An 18,806-nucleotide genomic window follows, 5' to 3' on the forward strand; every position below is an offset into this window, starting at 1 on the left:
ATCCAAGATGGCCGCCACACAGTAGATGGAAAAAATGTTACCAATGGATATCTGGCTAAGGAAAGTAAACTCTATCCAAATATGACAAAAAATCCTTCTTTAGCAAAACCAAAAATGCAATGGTCAAAAATACGACATAATATACTGTACTCCCTTTCAACATGTCCTCAAACAGTCACCGACAGCCAAAGAATAAATACAAGATTTGCAATCTTATTATTACTAGACTCATGTTTATTATACTAAGCCTCTGAAGTACATTCAAAGTACAAACTGGGGACAAGCCCTTCGTAAGATATTTTTTTTCACAAATATATACACACACAATGCAACAATGACATTTCGAGCGTATTATCCAAATTATTCAATTCACAAAATATACACATCTGTTTATAGTAAGAAGCCGCATTTACAAAAAAAAAATTCTAAGAAAAAGTGTTACGAATAAGGCCTAGGTATTTTTCCTGAAGTATGTTTTTAAAAAGGTACAGCCTCACAGAGCGTAGAAAGAGTTTTTAACGACTTTACAAGAAATAGGTTTGTTAAAAATTTGTTACTTAGAAAAAAACACACCACAAAATCACACTTACATGTATACAAGCTAGAGTACAGGGCGAGTAAAAAAAAAAAAGAAACCCAAATGACATGACTAATATTTGAATGAAGTTTTGCTTTTATCACTTTCAAAATCTAGGATATGAAAGCCCAATCAATGAGCTTTCTTTAAGTACAAGAATCATTCAAACCACTCATGCACTTTTCAAGTCAACACAAACACCGTTTTTAAAGTTCTGTCCACGGATCACAAAGAAAGGTAAGTGTTCTTGCAGCAAAACGACAACAATTCGCATGCATCCCTATAAGAATTGTTTTCGTTTTGCTAGACTATAGACTCGAGCAGTATTCAAATGATTTTACAAAATACAACAATACAGGACTTATCTTTGGGAAGATCACTGAACTTCCTCATCAGCTGAAGTTTTTATATATGGACCTAAAGCATTGAATACAACTTTGCTTAGACACAAAAAATAATTCTGAATCTGATTCTGATAATTTGTGTAAACAAAAAAAAATATATTGCAGTAAGTATACCTATTAAAAAAAAGTGCAGTATGTAGGTGAGACTAAGAATACGCTCAAGAAGCGTTTCTATGCCCACCGGTCAACGGTCCACACCAAGAAACTAGACACCCCTGTTGGTCATCACTTCAACCTGCCTAACCACTCCATTTCTGATATGATTTTGCAGGGCATTGAATCTCTTGGCCATCGCAAGGACTCAGTTCGCCTCAGCAGAGAGAAAGTGTGGATGAATCGTCTTCGAACTATTCAACCACATGGTCTCAACATCCAACTTGGAAATGATTAATATTTTTCTTCCTCCATTGTCTTCTGTTACAGATAATCCACCTGGTCTTCATTGTTTGTGTTTCCCCATCTTTCCCCATCTTTCATCCCTTTCCACCTCCATACTGTTCCCCCCCCCCGCATAATCCCCCTTCTCTCCCACACTCTTTTGTCCGTTCCCACTCCCTGTGACCTTTGATCCTTCCCCTTTCTGGTCCCTCCCCTGTTCATACCAGACCCCTTGTGGTTTGCCATCTCCCTTTGTTTCTTTGTTCTCTCATCCACCCTCCCCTGCATCTTTCCACACCTTTCCCACCTAATCCTCCTTTTGTGTTTCTTCTTTCATCCCTGCATGTTTGTGTGCACCCCCATGTTAATGTATGTACCTCTGTCATTTCTGTTTTAGCCTCTGAAGAAGAACTTGCTAAGTTCGCAACGTCAGGCCACATTAATTTTTAGATTTATATATTTCAGGTCCACCCAGTCAGTAAGCAGTTTGCAGCAGTCTTACTTTTTTCATATTAAAAAAACTAATTAATAACAATTAACAAAACAAATAAAAACAATAACATATTCTTTAAAAAAAAAAATACTCGAATACAAGTTATTTACAAATTATTACAAATGTCCGACGTATTACAAGTATGTCATGATAAAATGAAATTATTTGGGGGTTGACTAATAAACATCCAGTTTGACACAATTGCACAAGAGATTTTGGTTCACATTGCGGCAGTGGCAATACAAATATTAAACATTTTAAACTTTGCCTGCTTGAACACTTGAACTTCGAACTAATATCCCACAAAAGTAACAAAAAAACAAAAGAGTACTTTGATCGGCCCTTATATTTCAAAATTTCTCTCCACTGATAAATTGTTCAGGTTATTTTTGTAACCCTCAACTAGACAGACCCTGTTACAGACAAAAATGGGGCAAAAGTCCATACAGATTTTCTTTGCTGGACTATCATTTTAACAGACAGGTACGCATCTAAAATATTCCTGTACTTTGTTTTTTAAAGTTGAGCAAAGAAATTGACTGGAACGGGGTTTGAACCTGTGACCTCCTTGATTGCCGTTCAAGTGCTCTACCAACTGAGCTATCCAGCCCTACACTGGCGGTTCCCTACAATATTCCTGTCTTAGATTCTAATTTTTTTTTTAAATTTTATATATTTTTTTGGTAATACTAAAATGATTTGTTTTCATGGTTCTGAAGGGAATGTGGAGATCTTTATTTATAACAAATAAAATAAAATGGCGGCGCCCGTTACCTGTAAATAGGAATGTTAAGTGTCTTATAATTGGCTTTTCTATAATAAAAAAAACCGAATGACCGAGATCTAATTACATTACATCATACAAAATGGGTTGGAAATCAAGGTGCCTGACTAAATTCTGAGCCATAGCCTCTCTTTAGAGTAGTATCTGAATGACTATACACAATATCTACACTTTTAGGCAAAGGACTAGTACCCTGTACTCTCTTCAGCATGTGCAATTCACGGGAAAAGACCGAAAGCCATAGACACAGCTTGCAGCTAAAAAAGTACAAACTATACACGCAGTTTTTACAAGAAGCCACAAAAAAAAGCCAACTAACTTTTTTTTAACAACCTAGATGTCACTTCACTATGATATTTATAACAAAGGAACAAGCACTATCTACGCACAGTTAAGTATTCTACAATGAAGTTTTGAGGAAATTACCAACTAAAAGACAGTGCCCGAGACAAAATACACCTCTCTTCAGTTTGGTTATATAATTCTTTCCCTCCCACTTGAAAAGAGAAAAGGTTTCCAAACTATCGATCAATTTATGAACAACTCAAAACAAATTGGTAGAACGTGAACTGCTTGATTTAGGAATGTAATGAAGATTAAAATTAAGGCTTATGTCCAACTTCGCTTCAACTAAATTCCACACTCGCAAATAAAATTCCTCGCATACTGAGCATTTATGCCATTTGTGCTATTTAGTGGACTGTCTGACTGATTTACTGACTACATCGAGCAAAGGAGTCAAACAGACAAGATGTTTGTGACATTGGCTCTCCGATTTTTCTGTTAGATATTGACCCTTTGATACAGGAAATCGTTTTAAAAATGAAGAGTTCACCGTCTGTCTCCGTACAGATACTTCTCAGTAGTGACTTTGCCATTGAGGAACTGTTAGAAGTAAGGAATGTGATATTCGAGTCTGCGAAGTGCCAATTGCCCATTGTATTAAAATTATGATTTGAGTACCGAACTACCTACCAGTGTTGCAGTATTCGTACTCGGCACTCGTACTCGAGTACTACTCAAGTACTTTAAAAAAAAAAAAAACTTGTACTCAAACTCGAAGGTCAAAGTACTCGTTCTCGAAATGACGGTACTCGTACACGACTACAACGCTGCTACTTACTTTCGTAAGACATAAAGCGGTGTATTATGTTTCAGCAATATAATGGCTAATTAGCTCAAATAAAGCTACGGGGGAGTTCTGTGGGATATGTGTATGTGATTCTAACAGTAAAACAAATGTGAAGGAATACAAAAATATTCTTTCCCTGAGTATTCAATAAATTGTAAAACCAAATCTTTATACATGTACCTCATAGGTTGGAATTCATTCATATCCATGATCACAAAAAGAAAGCTATTTAAAATATTTCTTTAAATTTAAACATTTCAGATTATTTGCGATTGTATTGGAAAAAAATTCACTTTTTAGTTTTCGAATCATTTGCATCATGCCCAGTTACATATTGCTGTGCATATTGCATGTGATCTCTGATGTCTCATTGCAAACTTTGGAGATAATTAGGAATCGTGAAGCCTTATACGATGTAAGACTGAAATCACATGATAATCACATGATGATTACATGATAATCACATGATAATCACATGATAATCACATCACATAAATATCATACAGTCATCACATGGGTCGCAAAAAGTTCTGGAAAATAAAATTTTTGGCTCGCAAGTTAAAAAGTAGGAATGTTTGTAGGCAGTAAACTTGAAACTAGACCGAAATTGTTCACCAAAGAAATATTTCACACCCGTCACAAGATTGTCACGCGATCATTATACTACCATGGTCAGAACATAAATGGATACTAGAATCAGCAACAAAGAGAATTTGAGATGTTAAATAGACTTCACCGAAGAAATACATGTAGTTGTTGAAAGTTTATGAAATACTCCCTACCAGTATAAAGCATCAGTTTCCTGCACAACCGAAAATGTACGTGCAAAAACATACAGAGTAGTCCTCACATTGTCATGGGATTGGTCGTTCAATGAACATCAAATTTTAAATGGCCATATCATGGCCATCACATGGTCATCACATGGGCAGCATGTGGGGCTAAGACATGACCACCACATGGATAGCACATGTCCATCAAATGTCTATTACATGGCCATCGCATATCTATCACATGACCTTGCATATGTCTACACTTTGGCCATCGCATGTCTCACACTGCCAATTGCATGTCTATCATATGTCCATCTCATGTCTATCACATGGTGGTCGTACATGTATGTCTACCACATGGACACTATGTCCACCACATGGCCACTGCATATGTCTATCACATGGTCGTCACATGTCCATCACATGGACATCACATGTCCATCACATGGTCGTTACATGTCCATCACATGGTCGTCACATGTCCACCATATGGCCACTGCATGTCTATCAAATGGCCACCACATGATTTTACTCAGCTACCGGATACAGCTCCTTGAAGAGCTCCCCGTCTCCTTTGCTCTTGTCCAGCCACTTGCCGCAGGGGAAGAGCGTCTGTTTGCCCGTGGCCAGGTTGGTGATGGTCACATGATCACACAGCCAGCCGGCGTTGAAGCCTTTGTTGTCGTGCTCTATATGAATCTTCTGGAGGTCTCCCAGGTCTAGAACCTCCAATGTGAACTTGTCTGTCTGGCCTGTTGTAGACATCAAAATATACCGAGCATGGAAGTTCGTTTCCAAAATATATGTTTCAGATATTGTGAAGGTTTGCATGGTAAAGTCTGCAATTTGGGGTTACACCATGTGACAAGGTTTGTTTTGTAAGTTTGTGTGGTTCTGAAAAGAACCAGTGCATTGAAACTAAACACAGGCCCCTCAGTGCCTTTCTTCATCAATATAGGATTTTCAAAAGGTTTGGAAAATCAAAATGTAGATTTATAAGGTTTTCCCAAAATATAGGTTTTAGGCTGCAAAACTGTGCAATTTTTCAGCAGGAGGTTGGCAGAAATATAGCGAATTCTCCACACTAGATAAAGTTACCAATTTCATGCTATCTGCCAATTTCTGAAACACTTGTAAAATAATTTCAGAAAGGTACATTGTAGGCCTAGTATATTGACAACATGGTTATTTTGGATTTATGATATTATAAACTAAACTATGGGGTGAATTGATTTATTGGGATGTATGCCAGAACTGGGGGGGGGGGGGGGGGCACTGATTACTAGTGCCCATTGGATAAACACTCAACGTGCATTAACTTTCGGTTCCAATGTTTCAATAAGGGAATAAATGTGTGCGCTGGAGGTTTTTATCACTCTGTTTAAGACCACTTAGAGTCTGGGTGCTGATAATTACCCGAGCCGGAGGCGAGGGTAATTATCAGCACCCAGACTCTAAGTGGTCTTAAACAGAGTGATAAATACCGACGGAGCACATATTTATTCCCATTCATAAATACCTTTTCGGTAAAAGCAAATCATATAATTCGTTCAAAACGTCCCGATTTTGTTCAACAAATTCACTTTATGCTTTTTGAAACACCACTCTTGCAAAATAATGGAGTGTTCAGCTGGCGAGTAAGATGTAAACAACCCTTTTATGGAGATTGACGCGCGCGTATCATGTTCTGCGCGATGTCGCGCAGAACGCACCTGGCGCGTTGCGTTTTGAATTTAGAACTATAAAATTCTGACTCCCTGGCAGTGTTGCGCATGCCTACGTGAGGATTGTGAACGTTCAACCAATGAAATGATAAGAGGCACTGGATTTTTAGGAGTCCACATTTTATTGTGACACTGGAAAAGTGTTTAAGACCAGCTAGCCATGTCTTTATCATCCGTTTAAGACCGGCCACGTGACGGGCTCTCGACCAATAGGAATGCGTAAACTGTCTTAGGTATTTATGAATGCTACTTAATGGCCAGTGGGCGTGGTTTAAACTGAACTAACATCAAACTAAGGAACCGGATAGCGTACTCTTGGAAAAGGGCGCCCCTATTGATGAATGAGTTTTAGGCCCCTCCCCCCTTCGAATATGCAACGGCCATTAGCACAGACGGTGCTTTGGCTCCCCCCACTATCCAAACTGTTCCGCCACCGCTGGTACATCCATTGTATTAAGGCCCCATCCCCAAATAGACTGATTGTTCTGGAACGCAAGTATCCCGCAGAATCCCGACTAGAATGTTCATCTGTGCCAAACAAAAGAGCACTTGACAACCAGTCTGGAACGCAGGAGGAACGCAAGGTTTATGCAAATTGCCAATCTCATGAATACGTCCGGTAGTCTGCAGCCTCGCCGCGCCGGCCATGCTATGTTAAGACGTCATAAAGATTGTTGCTGTTCAAAAACCTGTCCCAAAGCACAGCAGCCGACAGTTGTTAAATGGAATATCGAGCCCTTGCATATCACCTACCTTTCTCAAAGAGGTCTCTGAAGCGTTGCTTGAGCGGCTGTTTTCCTGAGTCTCCGTTGCTGCCATATATGATAATGCAGACATTGGCGTCAGTTCCAGCTCCTTTCTCATTGGCTGTCACTACGACAACCTCATACTGCACCGGAGCAAGGTCTGATGGAACGAAAATGAGGAGACATATAAACTAAAAAGCGTGAGTGGGACTACAAATTTATCTTCAAGCAAACTTGATGCACAGTAAAGATGGAACCCGCACCCTGTACACAAACTTTCCAGCAGTTATCCTGTTACACGTGCGCGTTGTACGGAATGGTCCATACGCAGACTGCGGTATGGACCCTGACCGTGCTACATGGTTATATGTTGCATGGCTTGTTGCCATGGATCAACCAATCAGGATCTAGGATTCAGGTTAACTTGAAGATAATTCATGATATTTTGGCAGTTCCATTTGTGGATGTTTGCAAGTAGTGTCCAATAATTGCAAAAATATAGGGATTTTAAAATTCATCTGGACTCACTTCGAGTTGTGGCCATTTTTCCCTCGTCCACTTTTTTACAGTTGAGTCTCATGGCGCTGTCCTTGCCAAAGCCCAGCGGTACCCATCCCTTGCAGGGGAAATTGTACCTGGAGGGACAACAAAAATGAAGAAAATGGATGAAAAATTGATGTCACAAAAGTTATCAGTGGTAGACTATCGTAGGGCTAAATACAGTTGTAAATGTGATGGGTTTCAAGCCCCTACGCTGGGGGGGGGGGGGGAGGGGGGGGGTAGGAAAGTGGCCAGGAAATGCCTCAGATTGCTCCACAGAGCATCTAGCATCCCAAATTTTTGTGGGCCCTTGGGCGGGCACCGGACTCCACGCAATAAGGGCTTCTACGCTCCAGTTGGGAACAGGCCTGGGTTTTATGAAGAACTTAAAAATCTCATTGTCTTTGATAGTCATCGCATTTTTTTATTTTCTCAAAAGTTTTCAAGTCACAAACAAAATGGTGGAGGATTATTGTGACTTGACTGGATAATGAACTTGCATTCGACAGCTTTTCAGTCTGTAACAATAAAAGATTACAAGAGTTTCAACTTCTGATGAGGAGCGTATAGTTTCAAACGTCTACAACATAGCACATAATGAAAACTCTTTGTTTTTGGAGAAAAATTCGTGAAAAATGTTAGACTATTACTTGAGAAGCTGTCGAATGCAAGCTCATTGTCTAGTCAAGTCACAATAATCCTCCACCATTTTGTTTGTGACTTGAAAACCTTTGAGAAAATTAGAAAATGCAATGACTAACAAAGACAATGAGATTTTTAAGTTCTTCATAAAACCTAGGCCTGTTCCCCGATACCCCACTTGAGCGTAAAAAAAAAAAAATCATTGTGTGCTATGCTGTAGAGTTTTGAAGCTACGCACACCTCATCAAAAGTTAAACCTCTACAATATAGCACACAATGAAAGTTTTTTTTGAGAACAATTCTTGAAAAATGTTGGACTATTACATGAGAAGCAAAATACGTGTAAAAACAAAATCAGCTGTTCAGAGGAAACACTGACTTCTTGTTAGTCCTAAGCTTAACGTTAAATGCGGAATTTCAGTGTTACAAAAGGAGGTGTAATGTCCGTGACAGAGCCATTTAATCATGATATCTAGTTAACGATTCAGAGAAATGTTCCAAAACTCCTAGTCTGTAATCTCCTTGACCATTACTAGATGATGGATGTATAAGATTTGAAAAAAAAAAATGCATTTTCAGGTTTATTGTGAGCTCTGTCACGGACATGACATAACGCTGGAGTTGCCCAACAGGGGAACACTGATTAAAGCTATAGTCCATCATTTGCAGCCATCCGAAAAGTAACTGGCGTAATTATTGTTGAAAAACAAACTTGGTTGAAAGATAGTAAGGGGACTAAACTCCCTGTGAAATTATTCCTTCTGGGAAGCTGTCATTTTGAAGTAATCAACGAAAGAAGGCATTTCCAACGGTGATTCTTAAGAAGCACCGTAGGAAAATTTAAATTAGTAGTTCGTTTTGTTATTCAGCGCAGCGCGCACAAGTATTGGAACGACGCACACGCGCGCGCGGTTGTTATAATTCGTCGGATCAGTGCGCTACGTCGCGTATAGCTGCAATTCAAAACAATTCAAAATATGATTCAGTAACTTTTGATTTGAAATTGAGATCTTAGAATGCTGTTTTTCTCGGAATGTACAGCTGAAGCTTAGCTTAAACTTCATCAGGTTAGTTGTTCAGTATCCTTCATTAGATTTTGAACCCTTTTGTTGCTCAAACAAACAAAATACACAAATTACAAATGATGGACTATAGCTTTAAATATGATTTTTCATGAACGGTTAAAATTTAACACTTTAAAAAACGTGATGACCTGATGGAATTTGCACTACAATCAGCACTACAATGAACTTATACTAACTTTCAGGTTTTTTGTTGTAAATTTTGCTGATTGTTAATACTTGGTTGTCTAGTCTAGTCTAGTCCTGTCTTACTTTGTCTGTCCTGTCTTGTCTTGTCCTTAAATTGTTTGATGCTAATTTCACTCACAGGTGTGAACACATTTTTTACTGTTTCCTTTGAGTTTTTATTGTTGATGTTCATTTGAGTTTACGTAAATTTTGATGTAATTCAGCCTTTGGGCTGCCATGTCAATCATTTTTTTTTATCAATAAACCATTTATAACAATAATAATAATATTAATAACTCACTTTGTTCCTAATGACGTATCCATGACTACGACCTCATGGCAGTGCCAGTCAACTTCTCTTCCAGTGCCCTTGGGTTTGGGGCCGTCGCTTCGCTCTCGGTGACCCAGCAAGATGCTGTCGATTATGCCAACGTTGCGGGTGGAAAATTTGAATGTGTCTGTGTCGCCTCTGTCAAATTGATAAAAAAAAAAAAAAATTCATAGTTTTGATTTTTCATTTCAAGTTTGCTTTCACTACACAGAATGGTAACTGTTGTGGATACTTCCTCAAGTGTCAACTGAGAACTTGTGAGAAAGCCTTACTTTCTGAGGACTTTTCTCTTAGCACTGTTCTCCATGATGAACTCCCGTGAGCTCCGGAGATCGCCTTCTAGAATCAGCCAGGCATTCTGGGTAGTGCCTGCGTCTCGCTTGTCTGTGGTTGTCACCGAGATCTCGTAAGCTATGGAAGAAAGTTTGAAACTAGTAAGTTACTGCTGTGAGACACCAAGTTGCAAAAGTGAACAATGTAACTTTTTTTGGGGGGGGGGGGTGTTAATTGCCCGTACTCGCAGCTGAGAAGCTGAATTGGGAAGCACGCAGCTACAACATGGTCGAGCCGAAGGCATGTAAAGGCACCTTAGGCAGCTGCAATACCACCCATGTATGACCACGGAGCACAGCCAGAGATCAAAAGTGTTGATTTTTGCGGAGGGAGGAAAACCGGAGAACCCGGAGAAAAACCCTTGTAGCACAGGAGAGAACGATCAAACAACTCTACTAAGTTGGGGAGTCAGGTTGGTGTAGCAGTACTTTCCTTGCCTTCTACCGCTGTGACCCGGGTTCGAATCCCGCCTGGGCCAACATGTGGATTGCGTTTTCAGTCCCTACTGATTCTGTGGTTTTTTCCCCAAAATATTCTTCTGGGGTTTTCCTCCCACCTCTAAAACTGTAATTTCTTTTCGTTGTCTCCTCTCTGCAGGTTTCTTCAGGCTTTCGCGCTACAGTGCCTAGGGCACTTTTGAGGAATCCTTGGTTTCATTAACAGAAATAAATAAATAATAATAATAATAATAAGTATAATATTTACTCTTTTCGCCCCAATAGGGTGACTTTCCCATAGACTTGTGCACAAACCTAAACTGTCACCTAACCCAAGTTTACCTTATGTTTTTTCCACGAAATTTAGTATTTATACTAATTGGACCATGAGGAATCGATCTAGATGGTTAGCGACAGCAAAATTCCTTGTCCTAAGGGTCGTTTTCATAAAAGGGCGACAGTTATTTTGTCGCCTCAATAAGGTGTTTCGCCCTATTGTGGACGGAGTTCGCAAAACCTGTCGCCCTATTACAGTAATAGTAGTAATAATGCAACCCGTGAGCCGGGATCAAACATGTGCCACAGCATTGACAGGCGAGCGCTTTACGCACTGGGCCACCCATACCACCAGGTCATTGTGTATGGCCAATTTTTTCAAAACATGTACGGGGTGTAATGATTATGGAAACCTTCTCTTTGTGTGGTTCCGAACACTCACTGATTTTCTCCTTGTCGTCCCTGGGCGTGTTCGGCGATACACAGGTCAGCTCTCTCATGATCTGTTTGTCGTCTTCGTCTCTCGCCAGCCAGCGATTGCAGTGGAACATGTAGGTCTGAGCTTTACTCTCGTCAACAATCTCAACGTATTCCAGATGCCAGCCGGCCTTCAGCCCTGAGGGAAGGGACACACAATAATAAATTCATTGTCGTACTTCAAATCCTCACTGAAAATTCACAGCACTGATTAAGCCCATGTCACACATTTACGGTTTGGAGCTACAAATACCCACGGTTTACCAAGAATCAATCGATAATGATGAACCATCGAGAGTCGTGGAGAAATCAACTTTCTAAGAATGCACTACAGTTACAGGAGGGATAGCAACGATTATTGTACGGTTTCTCTACGAATGCACCACGGTTTGTCAAGAATATGCACGGATTGGTGAAGAATACCGACGGTATTACTAAGAATAATTATGTTAACACCACGGTTGTCTGCGTTTGGGCCACGAAGGACCAAGGTTCTCCTACAAATAAAGCTTGGATATTCGTGGTACAACCTTAGCAGGAACCTAGCACAACTGGGCATATCCATTGGACATTCATGGCGAATTCGTAGAGATTTCTACCACGAATGAGCTACGAATCTGTAAGAAAATGTACGAATAGCCACGAATAACTCTATGAATCAGTACGGTTGTCCTATGGATGTCCCACAGTTGCACTACGCATTGATTTTCATGACGATTCGCCATGGAAGTTTTGAACAGTTTCAAACTTCCGTAGCCCCTCCACGAATACCCAAGGAAGATGACAGATAACCACGGAGGTACTACGGATGAATAAGGAGGTACTAAGGATGAATACGATACGAATTTCAAACCGTGGAGATCCGTAGCTCCAAACCGTAAATGTGTGACTGGGGCTTTATCAGTTTGCAGAAAATTTGTGCTTTGACGAATCCAGACACATGATCACTGTACACTCATGAAGTTCTCTCAAGTAAAAATTGACCTTTTTTGAGAAAATTTTGGTCACTGCAGGTCACCCCGCGCAACCCCTGGACCCACCACTGAATAATGTCATGCCCCCACCTGCTTTTCAAATATCCGGGAAAAAGTCAGAAAAATTTCTGTTTTTTGTGTGGTTCCGTTACTGCCCTACCAGCATTGGCTTGTTCTGAAATAAGCCCCCTTGTAGGCTCTGCCCATTCACCTTTGGCTTGTGTAACTGTACATTCCTCATTGTGCTTCTGACCGAAATTTACCTTAGTTGCGATGGTCACCTGACTTAACATCATGATCTCATTGGTCAATGCCCGTGTTTGATTGGCAAAGAGGACGAATACCTTAACAAATTGGTCTGGCAACGCCCTTGCTCAGAGTTCCCCTACCTTTGTTGTCGTGCCAGATTCTGATCTTGATCAGCTCGCCCAGGCTGAGCATGGAGTAGGAGAAGATGTCCGTCTGGTTGCGCTCAAATTTGTCCCGGTGAGTCTGCGATTCCTTCAGCTTCAGCTCCTCCGAGCTGCCGTTCTCGCCGAAGATGACCAGGCAGACGTTGGCGTCGGTGCCGCAGCCCCGGATGTCGCTGGTCTTCACTGTGACCTTGTAGTTGACGTCTGGGGAAGGGGAGATTCAACAGAAGGTATGAAAGATCAGAATAAATGCTATAAACGTTTGACAATGTTGGCAAACATCAGAGGGGACAGCCATACAACACAGGAGGAACTGTGACAAATAACCCAGCAGCCTCACATACTGAACACACGGTTTCAAAATTTGTCCTTACTCTGGATCTGCGCTTTGCCCTTGACAAAGGCGGGTAGTTCCCTGACTATCTTCTTGTCGCTGTGTGTCTTGGACAACCAGTCCTCGCACTTAAACACCGTCAAGTCACCAGTCTCCATATTTCGCAGGTGAACCTAAAAATTGCCACATGGCATTCAGTGAGGTTACAAAAGCACAGGAATAAGGTAGCGAAGTTAATGTAACACAATACTGCAGAAACGGAGAGGGGAGTGTGGCTTAGTGGTCAGGATTCGTGACTCATGATCAGAGGGTCAGGGGTTCAAATCCTTGGGCAGACAATTCACCCCAACTTGCCTCTCTCCACCCAGGAATACAAAAGGCTACTGGCATTAGCTGGGTAAATCAGCGATGGACTGGAGAAATATTCTCATTCATTTCATGCCAAGGAAACCTCAGATAAATGCCAGCCTGATGGGCCACATTGGCTATTGACAGATTTTACTTTTTACTGTTGCAGAAACTTCAGCAGTTAAGTCATGACCGCATAAGACTTTATCTTGGTAAGGCTCAACGAGACAATGAGTACTTTTGCTTACACAAAATATTCTCCAGTGTATTGCCCAGTTCATTACTTTACTCTTCAAATCTGAGAAAATGCTCCTTCAAGAATCTATTTTTTATATTAAATACAAATGTTTTTCATACAAATTCACACAAAAAATATTAAACAGATTTCTATATTAAAAGTTGTAACAGTCACTCGACATCATTTTGGCCGCTCAACCGTTGTTTGGAATACCACATCACATATGAGCACATGCCACTTTTTTTTACTGGTCTCTCACCTTGTCAAGGTACCAGTCAGGTCTGGTGCCCTTCCCGTTGTGTCCGATTCTGATCTTCTTCAGCGGGGCGATGTCATCAAGCTCCATCTGTGTCAATCAAAAGACAAAATATTTCATAATTATTAAAGTAACACACTCAAAGAAAAATGCTTTTGGGAGAAGAAATTAAGATGCCAGAAATGCAGCTTAAGGGGCAGCTTTCACAAAACTCTAAAAAGTCTTAACTCGCGAATCGTCCTAGGATCAATTTCACCAAAAGCATTCAACATGTCCTAATTTCCTTATCAACGCAGCTTAACTCCTCTTAACTTAATTTGTATAATCGTTTTGAAATCATTGCAATATCTTCTTGTTAAAGAAGAATGTTGGCCTAGAGTTATAGTTTCGAGGAAGAAAACCACTGTAGAAACAGATGTGAAAAGATTTTTGATATGTGGGTAGGTTGAATAAAAACAACGTATTTACAAAATTCAATTATACGCCAACAACTAGTCGACTTTTTAAAATACAGTGATGAAACAGGGAGCAAGAATGACTCTATATACATGTAGCTATCGCATCTTGTGCAGAACTACCGTGCATGTGAAATTTATTGAGTAGATTAGATTTTCGTGTTTCTTTCCAACTTCTGTTTCATCAAGCGGTAAAAAGAAACATGAAACAGCCATCATATTGGTAGTTTTGATGCGCTTGCTTAAGATGGTTTTAGTGAAATTGGTCTTTTAGGATCGATCTTAGAGCGGGGACTAGTCTTAAGTCCTCAGATGACTCGCAAAATAAGATGAGTTTCGTGAAATGCAGCTTAAGATGCGGCAAAGCAAATGAGGCAAGCTGCAAGTCAAGTTAATACGGATGTCAGCAGATCTTACCTTGATCAAATCTTCCTTGCCCCGTTCAAACCTCTCCTCGTTCTTGTCCAGCGTCATTTCCGGCGTGGAACCGTTGGTGCCAAACACGGTCAAGGTGATGACGGAGTCAGTTCCCGCATTCTGGACGTCGCCGGTGAAGAACGTCACCTCATAAGGAATTTCTGACAAGAAAAAAACAAAAACGTTAAGGTTGACAAAGTAATAGTTTCAAAAAAGGCTTATACGCAGCCCCTCATCAGGAACAAAACCCAATATTTTTTTAAAGGCATGTAAGGTGAATCCAGCAAACGCATTCAGGAGCAACAACTGAGATTGTACCACAATTATGCTTGCTAATGCAAGCACACGAGGCACGCTCAGAACTGTCCGGGTAGCCCTGTCCAAGTGCCAAAGACTAAATTTGATTCATCTTGTTGACAGCGACCTACCGCCTCGGTGGCTTTATTGCACTTGTCAATGAGCGGCTGTACTTAGTGAGGGGATGAAATTCAAATCTAGTCTTGGTCCCAGGCCACCACGCCTTTTCTGAAAGTATCTGGGTGTGTTTAATTGAGTTTTAGGGGGGGGGGGGAATCCAGTTGGCTATGACAGGAAAATTTAACAAAAAGTTCATTGGAGACAATTTTATTTACAGGCACATGAACAAGTGAATATGAAGAACTGGTCTGTTTTCTACTACCAATTTCAATGTATATGGAAAGCATGCCATGGAACTTGCATACTGTCCATGTTCCATGAAACATGGCTTAATCATGAACAAGTAACACTACGGTAAATAAAATGAACATACTTTCATTTGAACTTGTTTTTGCTGAGATATATTTGATACACACATTTGGAAACCAAGTGTTCTTTTGTTGCAATGGATGCAAATGCTTCATGCCTACATGTATATAAATCAACGTGCATCTTCATGCATCAAGTAGTTTTGATGGTGATGGAATATGAACCAATAGAAAAGAACAAAGATGTTCAGGGGGAGAAGGGATGGAAAGTGAAAGGAATCTGTGGCTATAGTCTTGAATTCAAGGCTGCGCTGTATCGGCAACGTGAGATTATCGCTGGCCATGCATAGTATTAGTATTACCCGCTCTGCAATACCGCGGTACACAGGTATATACCCGATCTGTCACACGCACAAAGCCCGCATTACATTTTGTACCTAGAATAGTACAGTATGAAGAATTATACAGTATGTAGAATGTACATGTATGTATTCCTCTACGGCATATTCATTTATCTTGCTGCAGATCAATGATTGTTGGTTTGGTAACCCAACACTGGCACGTGCGCGAATCGACCCATAGTGTGCTGTTTAACAGCGTGGCACATCCAATCAGATCCGTTTGATTGGAAGTACTTCATTCTAGTTAACATATCTGCAAAACCAGGAAGATACAGTTGAATCAAGGCTGTGGTCCTGACAGACCATGAGCAGTACTGTACATGTACAAATGCACTGTGTGCATGCGTTGAATGCCGGGCTTCGTAGTACAATGTGACGGATCTGGGTTCGCCGTGTTCGTGGACCTGTGAGCCCGGTATAATATGGCCATCGGTGCCCATGCATGCTGATCACACCTTGTATTCAAGGTTACTGTGGCTATGGCTGGCAGGTTATATGTATGTCTATGGGAAGCGGCTTTAGCGACTTTCATATGCGCATGTGTAATAAATTGTAAGCCGCAGCCAAGTATGTCAGAATCAGACACAGCTTATGAATGGGAGAGGGAACAATCATGGCAAGGGGTGGGGTTAGAAGAAAAGATGGGGGAGGTAGGAAGTGGAAGGAGTATGGGTGGTGATTTGGGTGAAATCTCCCCCCCCCCCATATCTTTGGGCTGTAAAACTGGTTGGCAGGCAAATGCCATGTACATGTACATGCATTTAAACAAATGGATGCATTTTAACTTGCAGGCATAGGATGCTGACTCATGCGATTCCCGGTACCCACTCACTTGGTTTGTAGTGTATGCTGCGAACCAGGGAAATGACAGTTGGACTGCCATCTAGTAACCGTCCCAAACAGGAAGGAAAAAGCCAAGAGATACATAACAAGAAGAGAAAAGACAATGAATGCTGCCTGGCGGTTGAAGAACAACAGGGTAATATTTTAAGTCCATCACAAGTACAGATGAATTCACAAGTCCACTCACAAGTAACAGGGGTAAACAATGACGAGGAATAATTTTGTCAAAGTTCAATTGAATAGCTTGAGACTTGACTTGGGACGTACTGGATGACTTGTGAGGACTTAAATCGTCGCAGAGCTGACATACCGACAAATAAGCAAAAACCCTGTTTCAAGTAATTCGCGTTTGAAGTTGGACATTTTTCTGGGAGTCGTATTTTACCCTTAATGTTTCGATAATAACCCTTTTAGTGTATATTCGAAATAAAATAGGAAACGTAGTATCCATCAGGTCACTTATTTAAACAGAAAAGTTGTGCGATATGATTTTATTTGATCGTAAACGTACTCGTCAGTTTGTCAAATTACAAACTGACGAATAACATTCGTTGGTACTTTGAACGCACACCTTAAATATGCTGGTTACCAGCAAAATGTTTGTATGCTATTTGTCAGTTTGTCAGATCGGGCGCACGCGCGTGCCAATCCGACAAACTGACGAATAACATTCGTTGGTACTTTGAACGCACACCATACATAAGCAGGATACCAGCGAAATTCCGTATTCGTCAGTATGTCAAATTATGGATTTGTTTTTGTGGGGGGGGGGGGGGGGGCTCCGAATTTCAAAATCCAGACAAGAATTAAGAATGTTGGCATAAATACTTGAAGTAGCAACCTTTATAAACCCTAAAAATAACAAAATCTCGAAATCGCCAAAATGGTCGATTCGCCAGTAGGTCAGCTCTGCGACGAAATGTTAGGACTTGTGATGCACTCGACTAAAACACTGAAGAACAGGTGACGAAATATGGTTGAAATATGAAACGAGAAAGGCATATATGCAGGGTTAGTCTGAATAACATGTACATGTCAAGTACATTAAGACACTTGTATAAACTGTGAATAATTATGAACATGTGAAAAACTTACTGAAAGGTTGCTTTCTTTACAGGAAGGGGCTACAAACATATATCATGTAGGGATTTTCCATGGAAAGGGTTGTTTATCGTACTGCTATGCTACACCTACATGTATTTGAATGCTTAACCAATTCGCGCCGGAGAACGTGTATACAAGTAAATGTTTTCCAAGTTTTAAAAGAACTTGTCCTTGGTCTCAACGTTTCGACTAGCCTGCTCTAGTCGTCGTCAGGAGACTCCGGACGCTGACTAGAGCAGACGATGACTAGAGCAGACGATGACTAGAGCAGACGATGACCAGAGCAGACGATGACTAGAGCAGACGATGACTAGAGCAGACGATGACTAGAGCAGACGATGACCAGAGCAGACGATGACTAGAGCAGACGATGACTAGAGCAGACAATGACTAGAGCAGACGATGACTAGAGCAGGCTAGTCGAAACGTTGAGCCCAAAAACAAGTTCTTTTAAAACTTAAAGCAGGACTGTTCTTATCAGAACAAAAAACTACTTAGCGAAAGTTGATAATAAGCAAGACAAGTTCTTTTCAGAATATCTTCTAAGCAGTAGTTATTACCACATGGTGTTACCGCAAACCGAAAAGAGGATCAACATTGAAGCGAAAAGATCTGAACTACATGTTAGTCATGCTTTGCTTACTTTTTACGGGTAAAAAACTTCCTACATATGTAACACACGTCTTTGCTATATTTAGAATTTTCTAAATGTTTAACAGAGGGAATTCTGACTACAGTATCTGCATGAAGTGGGATCAACATTGGGGCAATAATGTTCAAACTATGGTAGTAAAGTTCATTCTCTGCATTTGTTTTTTTTAATGCTAATTATGGATAAAACTTCTTTTTCTAAAACTTACTACACAAACACTCTTTGATGTACTTTGCATCTCCAATGAAAACGGTTTTACGGAGGGAATTTTGAGGGTCTGCACAACAACAAAGGATCAATTTTTGGAGCAATGGGGTTTGAGCTGCGTCATGCTTTGCACATTTTATGT

The 18,806-nt window shown here is 40.5% G+C and overlaps 1 protein-coding gene across 4 annotated transcripts in view; it reads right to left on the minus strand.

Moving 5' to 3' along the window:
* Window positions 1–2,443: 2,443 nt before the first annotated feature.
* LOC119725955 (lipoxygenase homology domain-containing protein 1-like) overlaps window positions 2,444–18,806 on the minus strand; it is a 64,307-nt gene continuing 47,944 nt past the window's right edge. For all 4 annotated transcript variants that reach the window (XM_038197579.1, XM_038197583.1, XM_038197580.1 and 1 more), the window contains 10 exons: window positions 14,733–14,893; window positions 13,864–13,950; window positions 13,059–13,191; window positions 12,661–12,888; window positions 11,263–11,436; window positions 10,047–10,185; window positions 9,745–9,912; window positions 7,540–7,646; window positions 7,019–7,171; window positions 2,444–5,293 (listed from right to left, as the gene is read on the minus strand). In XM_038197579.1, coding sequence (XP_038053507.1) covers window positions 5,070–5,293; window positions 7,019–7,171; window positions 7,540–7,646; window positions 9,745–9,912; window positions 10,047–10,185; window positions 11,263–11,436; window positions 12,661–12,888; window positions 13,059–13,191; window positions 13,864–13,950; window positions 14,733–14,893 — 1,574 coding nt within the window. In that variant the 3' untranslated portion in view covers window positions 2,444–5,069. The remainder of the gene's footprint in view (window positions 5,294–7,018; window positions 7,172–7,539; window positions 7,647–9,744; window positions 9,913–10,046; window positions 10,186–11,262; window positions 11,437–12,660; window positions 12,889–13,058; window positions 13,192–13,863; window positions 13,951–14,732; window positions 14,894–18,806) is intronic.

The sequence above is a fragment of the Patiria miniata genome, unplaced genomic scaffold (genome assembly GCF_015706575.1).
Source record: "Patiria miniata isolate m_02_andy unplaced genomic scaffold, ASM1570657v1 HiC_scaffold_19, whole genome shotgun sequence".
Taxonomy (NCBI): domain Eukaryota; kingdom Metazoa; phylum Echinodermata; class Asteroidea; order Valvatida; family Asterinidae; genus Patiria; species Patiria miniata.